Below are 10,650 nucleotides of genomic sequence, written 5' to 3' on the forward strand. Positions count from 1 at the left end.
CAGATAGAGCGCCTACTGCTTAAGAGCAAGGAAGAGATGGAGCAGTGAGGGAGGTGGGGGCCCAGCCTGCCCCGCAGGGGGCCGTGAGCCAGGCCTGTCAGACTGTCAATCACCTCGGGGTCTGGGCCCAAGTCCAGAGGTAGAGCCCCAGATATCCTCAGCTGGACTTGGCTCAGGGAAATGCCTGGGGAAGCCAGGGCAGTGTCCCCTGAGGAGACCGCTGGGCTCTGAGGAAATGTGATCCTCATGGAGTGTGGGAAGTGGCCAAAGGAATCGGGGAGTTTCACCCGCAGAAAGAATACCTGCAGAGCTGAAAGTCCACCTGTGAGAACTGCGGAGGAGGAGGCAGGCTCCCAGGCACCCAGGGCGACTTCCTCCCCACTCAGACGGTCCCCGTCACCATCTTGCTCGGGAGAGTCCTGGTTTCTGTGCTGCGGGTGACAACATGATGCAATGGAATCAGCACGGGGCTCAAGTCAGGTCCAGGAAGCCGCCGGGCTCAGTCCGGTGAGCCCACTGCCCAGGACCGCAAGCCGGGAAGCTGACTTCCGCTTGTTCCACAAACAGAACCAAGAATGAAAATGAGTAGCAAGGACAGGTCCTGACTCAAAGAATCCTAGAGGTCTTTGTGGTCAGAGTCGGCCCCGTGCATAGGGGCAGTTCCTCTGGGGCTCAGCTTCCCCGGTGGACTGGGGTGCAGATGGCAGGGAAGTGTGTGTGACCGTGGACTCTCCATCCTCCCCCTGGAGGGTCTGTCCCTCAGCAGGACAACGGCCCTTCTGCCGTCTTGACAACCATCTGTGATCCAGAGCACGATTCAGATCCAGGAAATACCACCCAAGAGATGAGGAATGTTGAAGAATGAGCCATCTGACATCTTGACCAACTCTGCATTGTAGAGAATACTCCAACCTGGTGGGTGGAAGACGAACATAACATGTAAGGTGGAAGAACAGGTTTTAGGTGTTGGGGGTTGTTTGTTTTTGTTGTTGTTTTTCAAAAAGCTGAAATGAAAATAATTCTAGGGCTGGGGTTGTGGCTCAGTGGTAGAGCACTCGCCTGGCACGTATGAGGCCCTGGGTTTGATCCTCAGCACCACATAAAAATAAATAAATAAAATAAAGGTATTGTAAAAAAATCCATCTATAATTTAAATTTTTTTTTTAATTTTGAAAAAGAGAATAATTCTAACTTCTTGCAGTAAATTTTAATCTATCCCTTCCCTTAATTTCATGGAAAGCAAATGTTATTCTCCCCAGGTTCTGATGGTCAGATTCTTTCCAAAGTCATATTTACTAAGACAATTAACTTGGGTAACTGAGTTTAGATTTTGTCTCCTGAGCTTACAGCTTCTCTCTCGCAACAATTTCTAACACAAGACCAGTGGACAGGTCACCAGGGCCTCTAGCCACTGTGGACACCTTGCAATGACGTTCTCACTATTATGCCTCTGCAGCCGGATATCAGCAGTCTCCTTTGTCTCCACACAGATGGAGCCGTCCCCGGAGCTGGCCAACGTGACCAGGGTCCAGCAGTTCATCCTGCTGGGCTTGTCCACCAGGCTGGGCGACAGGGACGTCCTGTTTGCCGTCTTCCTGGCTCTCTACCTGCTGACCCTCCTGGAGAACACCCTCATCGTCTCCCTCATCTGCAGCCACAGCCAGCTCCGCAAGCCCATGTCCTTCTTCCTGGGCAACCTCAGCTGCCTGGAGATGTGCTACGTGTCCGTCACCATGCCCACCCTGCTCCTGGGGCTGTGGGTGGGACCCTACCACCTTTCCTTTGTGGCCTGCATGACCCAACTCTTCTTCTTCATAGTCCTTATGGGCACTGAGTGCATCCCCCTGGCCTCCATGGCCTATGACCACTACGTGGCCATCTGCCGCCCTCTGCACTACCCGCTGCTAATGCGGCCCCAGGTCTGCTGGGGCTTAGCCCTGTCCTCGTGGGTAGGGGGGCTGGTGGTCTCTGCCGTCAAGACTAAATGCATCGCCAGCCTGTCCTACTGCGGCCCCAACGTGCTCAACCACTTCTTCTGCGACGTCTCCCCCCTGCTCAACCTCTCCTGCACCCACGTGGCCCTCACGGAGCTGGTGGACTTCATCTCCGCCATCGTCATCTTCTGCGGGACCCTTCTGGTGGCGCTGGCCTCCTACGTGGCCATCGGGAGGGCGGTGCTGCGCATGCCCTCCGCGGCCGCCCGCCGCAAGGCCCTCTCCACCTGCGCCTCGCACCTGGTGGTGGTGGGCATCTTCTACTCCGTCACCATCTTCATCTATGCCCGCCCCAGCCGCAGCAAGTCCGTGGACCTCAACAAGGTGCTGTCGGTCATCTACACGGTGGCCACGCCCCTGTGCAACCCGGTCATCTACTGCCTGCGCAACAGGGAGGTCCACGCGGCGCTGCGCAGGACCCTCCGCGGCCGTGACCCCGCCGCCCCCCGGCCCGGGGCTCTCCCCCGCCTCCAGTCCTCCTGGGCCCAGCACCAGCGGTGACCTGGGAAACCAGAGGCCAGGCTGGAGGAAGGGTCTCCCAGGCGCTGAGTCCACATGGACGACGTCAGCCTGAGCCACCGAGGGCGGCCGAGCCGAGGCCGCGGGGAAGGGGTGGCCAGAGGACGTGTCCGCGGCCGCCCAGGGGGAGGGTCTCAGCTCACTGCCGAGAAGCGGAGTGAACACCGTCCTTTCCACCCAGCGGGTCGGTGTGTCCCCAGAACAGGGGTAACACGCCAGGGGCCAGGGTGGGCGTGCTCCTCGTGTGCATGAAAACGTCAGGAAAAGCCCAGTGTCCAGTCCTAGGGATTTAAATATATTACATTAGTTATGAGATAAACTCGGTGACCTGAAAATAAGTGGATTTTGTGACATGGAAATAGAACCAAGGTATAGGTGCAATAAAAAACCAAGCAAAGGTGTTGAAAACCTTTTGATTTTCATTCTGTTGACTTCTTCACCGTCACTGAGGCGTGGGTGACAAGCACTGTGTGTTTTCGAGGTGTTTGTGGGTGCTCTGATGGACCGCAGAGTGCACACGGTCACCTCGGCCACCAGTGCCAGTCCATGCCCTGCCTCCTGGAGCCAAGCCTAACGCCCACTCTCATGCGGTTTCAGAGTGCTGTGAGCTAGGTCCAGAGCCTTCACCCTGAAGTCACTCGATGTGTTCCCAGATGGGCGTCTCTCCTGGTCCCTACAGGCCCCTTGGACACTCACTCTTCCCCTGTGGAGCAATGCCCTAGACTCCCATGTGAGTGAGACCACCTGGTACTGTCGTCTGGGTCTGGGCTCCTTCACTCAGCAGGACGTCCCCAGGCCACCCACACCATTAGACAGGCAGGGTCTGCCCTGTTATGTCTCCTGAAAGACAGACGTCCTGCGGTTCTGCTGGCCAGAGCCTTGTCCTGCAGCCTGAAGCCAGAGAGTACGGCCCTCCAGTCTGGTCTCCCTTCTCAACATGCCTTTGGCTCTTGCTGGTCCAAAAGAATTTTTAGAATTTTTTTCTGTTCCTGTGAAATATATCACTGGAATTCTGACAGGAATTGCATTAAATCTGTGGGTCACTTTGAGAAGTGCAGACATTTCACAATCTCATTTCGTCTGGCTCCTGAACCCAGGTGTCTTTCCATGTCCCCTGGGCCTTCTTGGACTTCTTCCATCAATCTGTGGCAGTTTTCAGCTTATAGATCTTTCCCCTTCTTAGTTGAATCTAGTCCCTATTATTTTATCCTTTTTGATGCAACTGAGGTTGTCTTCCTGGTTTCTTTTGGAGGCAGGTAATCATTCTGTAAAGAAGCAGAACGGGTTTTTACATGTGGGTTTGTATTTTGCTCCTTTACTGAATTCACTTAGTGGTTCTAACAGTTGTTAGATGTGAAGAGTAGCATCCTATGCAAGCAGGGCTGTCTTCCTTCTTCCTTTCTGGTGGGCACCCTTTCCTCGTCTGGTGGCTCTTTCTAGCGCTTCCAGGAGTGCAGCTGGAGTGGATGACCTCCCATGGTGACAGGTCCCACGGGAGAGGCTTGTGGCCCCTAACCACCATGTTAGCTCCTGGTGGTTGAGAAGACTTCCTTCTACACCCGTTTTGTTTTGTTTTTTTTTCAGCCTTTTCCAGAAAGGATGCGTTTTCTGCATCTATTGATCACATCTGTTGAGTGTCACACTGACTGACTTGCATGTGCTTAAGCCAAGCTGCACCCCAGGGACAGGCCGTGTCCTGGACAGCCCATGGTGAGGCTCTTCTTAGCGAATGGGTAAAGTTGGCTTGTGGTGCTGCCCTGGAGGTTGGTGTCGTGCTCAGCAGGGTGCTGGCCTGCAGTTTTCGTTGCTCATCTTGGGGTCAGGGCATCGTGGGACGCTGGCCTGCCCGGGTTTGGAAGGTCCCTCCACTTTGGGAGGTGTTTAAGGACCTGACCAAGGTGCGGTGGGCCTGGGTCAGGAAGCCATCTGATAGAGCCTCTGCTCATTAGGATGCCTTAGTCACTACTCCACCTCTCGGTGGGTTTGGTTCTTCCATTTCTTCCTGATTTGATCTTGGTAGGTTGTATGTTCCCAGGAATTTAGTCAATTGCCTCTTGACTTTCAAATGTGTTGCACATGGCCGTCTGTGACGGTTCACTCTGATCCTTTCTGTGCTGTCCCTCGGGCCTTGGGCATGTTGCAGGGTGTGCCAGAACTTCCTTTCCCTGAGGGCTGGGTACAGAAGCCAGGTCTGGCTTCCTGTGCTCGTGGTGCCGGGGCCGTCACTGCTCTGGGTCCGTCGGGGGGCAGAGATGGTGTGTGTGTGCATGTGTGTCTACAAACAGATGCGTTCATGTGGCTACACGTGTGTGCACTCAGCATTCATGTGAACATGTGCAAACATGTGTACACACAAACACCCTGGCACACACGTGCCCCTCCGTCTGATCATTTCAAAACAGGTCTACCTGCACCCTCACTGCCAGTGCCTCTCGCTGCACAGGGTGGAGCCCACAGTCCCCTCTCACTTCCTCAGGGGAACCTGGCCCTCTCTTACCCATGACTGAGTCGTTGGTCAGGATTTAAACTCAGAAGCTAACTCAAGAATTTCTAACCCATATCACTTTGGAGAGCAAACCAAAAAAATAAGAAAAGAACACAAACCTTAAAAATAGAAAAGTAGAGTAAAGGAGAGGAATGGGGGATGGAGGGAGAAAGGAGGGGGGGTTCTGGAGACCAAATCAGAGCAGATCATGTCTCATCAAAGTGAATCCCAATGTAACGTGTAACCAAAAGGAACTAATAAAAAGTATATATATAAAATACAGGTAGTATTTAAAGAAAAAATAAGAAATGCAAGCCTAAAAAATAAGAAAAGAAAACCAAACATTAAAAAGAAAGAAAGAAAGAAAAGCAAACCTAAAAAATAAGACAAGAAAAGCGAGCCCAGTGGGAAAGGAGAGCCAACGGACTCAGGGTTTGTTTCCGGCTCTTTTCCTGTAAAGTTCACATGTCAAAATGCACACGTCCTAGACGTTCAGTTCAACTTTGGGACTCATGCTCCTGGCCCATCAATGCACAGGACATTTGTTTAATTCCAGAAGCTTCTCTCTGGGGCTTTTACTCCCTGTTCCCTGCCACACACTATGAATGCTCGGACTTCTGTCGGTGTCCACCACTGGATTTTGCTCCTGTGGAATCTCACATGAACAGGGTCCAGCTGTACATCCTTGGGATCAGCATTACCACCACGTCTGCAAGACCCGCCCTCGCTGTGTGCCTGGGCAGCTCCCCCGTGCATGGCCAAATCACGTCCACATACGTGATGTGCAGCTTCTCATGGATGTGATGCGTCTGCTCACTCACCTGTGGGTGGACACTTCGGCTGTCTGGGGCTTGGGCAGTTGTTAATAAAGTTGTGGTCGTTTGGGGCGCACTAGTTTAGTGGACACATTTTCATTTTTCTTGGGCACATACTTTGGAGGAGAATTGCTGGGTCAAAGGATAGACATACATCTAGCCTTATTAAAAGCTACCCCAGTGCAATTCAAACCATCCAACAGGCTTTATAGGCCCCCCGGCAGTGTGAGAAGTGACGGTGCCCCCCGCCTGCCAGCACTTGGGTCTGAGCTTGGATGGCAGCCATCAGAATGCTTGTGCGAAGTCACTCACAGGGGTGGGACTCGCACCGTCCTGGTACTGAGTGCTTTCTCATGTCCTCTTGGGCCAGATGGTCTCCAGAGCCTTGTGCCCCCTCCTGAGCAGCACTTACACTAGTGAGTCTGACTGTGGTGAGCTGTGCAGGACGGCAGGACGTGAGCTTGGTCACCACCTCTGTCTCCAAGATTGAGCCAGTTCTCAGCTCTGGGGCCTTTCCCGCTGATGTGCAGGGGTCAGCTCTACTCAATTCCGGAGTTTTCCGTCCTGCACAACTGAAACCCTCCCCACTGACACTAACTCCCTTTCCCCAGCGCCCAGATGCTGGCCACAGCCCTGAGCTTGGCCGCTGTCACACTTCGCACGAGTGGGCAGTGTGGTCCACTAGTGCAGGCTAGCTTCGCTCAGCCTGGTGCCTTCCTGCTCACCCCGGTGTGGCACCTGTCAGAATGGCCTTCTAAGGCTGGGTTGCGTTCCCATGGGTGTGTGCCAGTTCTGCCTGTCCGTTCGTAACTGAGGGACACCTGGATTGCTTCCCGCCCTGGCCATTGTGCCGCTGTGAACACAGGCGTGCAAGCGTCTGTCTGTGCCTCTGCTCTCACTGGAGGCATCTCCTGAGTCTCTAGTCTGCACAGATGGCTCCCCCTGGGGTCCCCGGGGCCATCAGGGCTTCTCAGAACAGGTCATACGCCACGCTCCCCCGTGGGCATGGCTGCCTACACCCAGGTGGATGGCTGAAGGCAGGCAGTGTCCCAATCACTAGAGACCCCAGGCTCTGAGCTTGGGGCCTTACAGTGGGGAGGACACCGGTCAGGGCGTGCTGAGTCCAGCTGAGGCTGGTCTGCAGGCCTCTGTCCTCTGAGCCTGCCTGCATAAGTCCCTGTGGAGTGTCAGCAAAGAGCTTCCTCTCCCCTCCCCTGCAAGTCCACAGAGCCAGGGCGGGCCCCTGAGGTCCAGGGCGGGCCCCTGAGGTCCAGAGCTCCGGCTTAAGCTCCTCTTCCTGGCTCCTCCTTGCCTGTGGGTCGTCAATCGCCTCAGAGGAGCCAGAGAGGAGGAGACGCAGGGCGGGTGGGCGGGGGCCTGCCTCAGGACCAAGACCAGCTGCCCAGATGCACTGAAGGGCTGCTCTCCCTCCTCTGGACAGAGGCTGAGGCACCTGGGCACCAGAGCATCCTCCGGGCACAGCGTCAGCAGAAAAGGTGGGCACCTTGTCTTCCCTCCGACAGGGGAGGGGACCGAGCGATGGTCTTTGGGGGTGAAGACGAGGACTTTCTTTCACAGGAGCCTCGGGCACCGAGGATAGCGACTCTCCTGGTGTTACTGAGTTAAGCCTCAGAGAATGTGGTAAGGAAGCAGCAGCCGTGACTGCACTCTGGCTCCCATTCACCACAACCACATGGCTGCCAAGGTGGCCATGCCATTAGGAAGGGACGGTGCCCTGTGTGACTTCAGAGTGCTGCTTCAGCCCTGATGCCCCACTCTGAGGCACGCAGCAGCCTCTGCCATGTGGAATCTGTTCATTTCAGGGGACGGGCTGGGGATGTGGCTCAAGTGGTAGCGCGCTCGCCTGGCATGCGTGCAGCCCGGGTTCGATCCTCAGCACCACATACAAACAAAGATGTTGTGTCCACCGAAAAATAAATAAATAAATATTAAAAAAAAAAAAAAAAAAAGACAAGCACTTCTCATTTCAGGGGACGGCAGCCACTGTCCCTCAGAACAGGCAAAGGAGGTGTAAACAGGTCACACAACTCTCCCAGACCCACATCCTTTGAGTCCTCAGGCACCTAGAGGCCGAGCTATGGGTCTCCCGTGCCATCGAGCCCCTGGGTCCTGCTGCTCTGCCGTCCCCACACACCTGGTCGGCGAACCGTGCAGAGTGGCTCCACCAGCCAAGGCTGCTCCCTCCTGAGAGTTCTGGACCTGGCTTAGGACCCGCGGTTCCTGGATAACGCCTGGGCTCCAGCTTCAGCCTGCAGCGTTCCCTCTCTTCACTGGGGAAGGGGTGTGATTCCGGGGGATCGGCATCCTTCGTCTGGATACCCTAAGGCTGAAGAGGGAAGAGCTGAGCCGCCCGCTCCCGCACGACCTAGAGTCAGCCTGGCCCAGCTCCCGTGGGACTCGCTCTCCACTCCTTCCACCCAGGGGGGCTCTGCGCATTTTAGGATGGAATGACTACGGGTTTGTTTGTTTGTTTGCTTTCAGTTCCTGGGCTCAATGTGCTGAACCTTTGGGGTGGAGTTTTGGGTAGTTGTACACATGACCTGGGGGAATTTCAGGAATCAACTCGCTGGCCACATTAGGTGACCCCAAAAAAGGATTCATGATGGAGGTGAGTATTTAGTGGATATGGCAGCAGAAGGAAGAAGGCCAGAGGCAGGTCCAGGTAGGATGGACGTGAAGCATCTCAGTAGGGGGGAGGCTGAGGAGGCTCCTCGGAGACGCCAGAGGAGGCCAGTGGGGGGGAGCAGTACCCCCTGAGAGCCAGACTTACTCACGGAGACCAACGCCATGTGTTGAGGGGCACAAGTTTATTCAGCTTCAAGAACAGCTTCACCAGCTGGGAGTGGGGACGAGCCAAAGGAAGGGTCCACCCCCAGGACTGGCACTGGCCTGGACTTTTACACAAGTTCGGAGTGTAGCTACCAAATGTGGGGCTATCCTTTTCACACACACCCCCCCAGCAGCCCTGTGGGGAAAGTGGTAACATACCTGTTGCACTGATTGGTAAACAGCCCAGGAAGACGAGGCCCAGCCCAAAGTCGCAGGTGAGGTGAGGCACGCTGCACTCTGGACGCACCTCCCTCAAACTCTGTGCAAGCATTTCTGGATTTACACCAGGAAGCGGTCACCCGGTGCATGTTCTAATTGTTGCTGGAAAACGTGGGCTTCTGCACTCAGCTCCTGATCTTGTACAAGTTAATGGTGCACAACTCGTCTGGCCCGAGGACTCCTTTAGCTCATTATCCTTATGCGTTCTCCAAACGCTGGACATCAAGCGCTTCCCAACATCCCCAGACCTGCTTCCCGGGAAACTCTGGCTCTGACGAGGAGAAGGTGGTGGCAAGGTCCCTGCTGGTGCAGTGGAGGAGCTTCCTCAAACCCCTTGGCTCCGGCACTACAAGCAGGCAGCATCCTTACAAAAACCAGCAAACCTTGACAATGGCTATTTAAACCTGAGATGGAGGCTCTTCCAGAACTAAAGAGAGGAAAGGCACAGGACATGGGGGGAGCCCAGTCTGCACCCAGGTCCGCCGCCCCTGCTCTGCTCCCGGGGAAGCTGCCCATCTCTCCGAGCTCAGCTCCTGCCGCTCCAAAGACCAGCACCCTCACAGAGGTGTTGTGGGAATTTAGGGAACTAACTGTGGGAAGCGTGCGCGCAGTGCCCGGCTGGGAAAGAGCCCAGCACAGTGCTCATTATCACCTCCACGGGGAGGGCCCTTGCAGAGGGGTGCTGCTGCTCCCATGCTGGAAGGCCTGGCTGGACACGGGCTCAGGAGCGGTCTGCGTGGTCCCCTTGGCCTCACATGTAGGGCTCTGTGCAGACCGCTTTGACTCCCTGAGCCTCTGTCACCTCCCTTGTGAAGTGAGAATCGTGATGACATTTTAGCATGATTTACTGGTCCTTGAGAGAACCAGGGGAGCCGCAGGGAGAGAGAGGGAGTGGGAGGGAGGGAGACTGAGAGTAGGAAGGTTGAACCACGGTCTTGGGCTCAGGTCTGGAGGCGGAGTCTTTTCCTTGCCACCGGCGGGGTCCTGGCGAGGCAGGAATGAGCAGCTGGGCCATGCACACCTTCTCCCTTGGAGGGTCGCTCGCTGTGTGAGGCCCTGCTGGGGACTTGGCTGTGGGGCTGTTTCACCTGGAGAGAGGACGGTGGAGCCCAGCTCGCAGAGAGGCAGGTGGAGACTTGTGGGTCCTGCCTAGAGGGGCGCCTCCTGCGCCCGAGCGCGGTCCTCTGGCTGCAGCGTTCCCACCTCCCCCGCAGGGCTCCCCACGGTCCTCACACAGCATCCTCCATCACTGGCACGAGTCGCCTTCCCCTCCCCGTCTGAGGACCATCTGCAGAGCCCACCTAGCTCTCACCCTCGGGAAATCGCTTTGTCTTCTTATCTCTTCGCTTCTCCATTGTCCCTCTTCCCAAGCAGTGACCATCTGTCCAGTGCTTCCCAGCGCCCTGTGGGGAAGGAGCTCAGCACAGCCGTGCGGTGGGTTCTGTGCACGGCAGCCTGCACGGAGAAGAAAGCTGTGCTAGCTCGCACCACGCTCAGGTGAACAGAACCGCCAGCCGCGACGTCGCCTGCTGGGTCCTTCCTGATCTCTCACCTGGCTGTGTGCATGCAGGCTAGTGAATCTGCCTGTCGGAGCCTCCCATCTGCCCAATAGGACAGAACCATAGAAAAAAACAGGTTTCATGGCAGATTCCCGGCACTTACAAAAGGCTCACAACTTATGGAAGTTTTATTGCTAGATTCTGTGTCCCAGTTTACGTCAGTAAGGCCAGGCATGGCGGCACACCCCTGTAATCCCAGCGACATGGAG

At 55.7% G+C, this 10,650-nt stretch overlaps 1 protein-coding gene across 1 annotated transcript; it reads left to right on the plus strand.

Moving 5' to 3' along the window:
* Positions 1 to 1,475: 1,475 nt before the first annotated feature.
* Positions 1,476 to 2,495, plus strand: LOC124084146 (olfactory receptor 6Z7-like). The gene has a single exon (XM_046431123.1). It carries the CDS (start codon positions 1,491 to 1,493, stop codon positions 2,493 to 2,495), a length of 1,005 nt encoding a protein of 334 aa, XP_046287079.1. The 5' UTR covers positions 1,476 to 1,490.
* The last annotated feature ends 8,155 nt before the right edge of the window (positions 2,496 to 10,650 follow it).

This window comes from Marmota monax, unplaced genomic scaffold (assembly GCF_021218885.2).
Source record: "Marmota monax isolate L192 unplaced genomic scaffold, Marmota_monax_Labrador192_F-V1.1 WCK01_AAM20220418_F8-fsc00215, whole genome shotgun sequence".
Lineage (NCBI taxonomy): Eukaryota > Metazoa > Chordata > Mammalia > Rodentia > Sciuridae > Marmota > Marmota monax.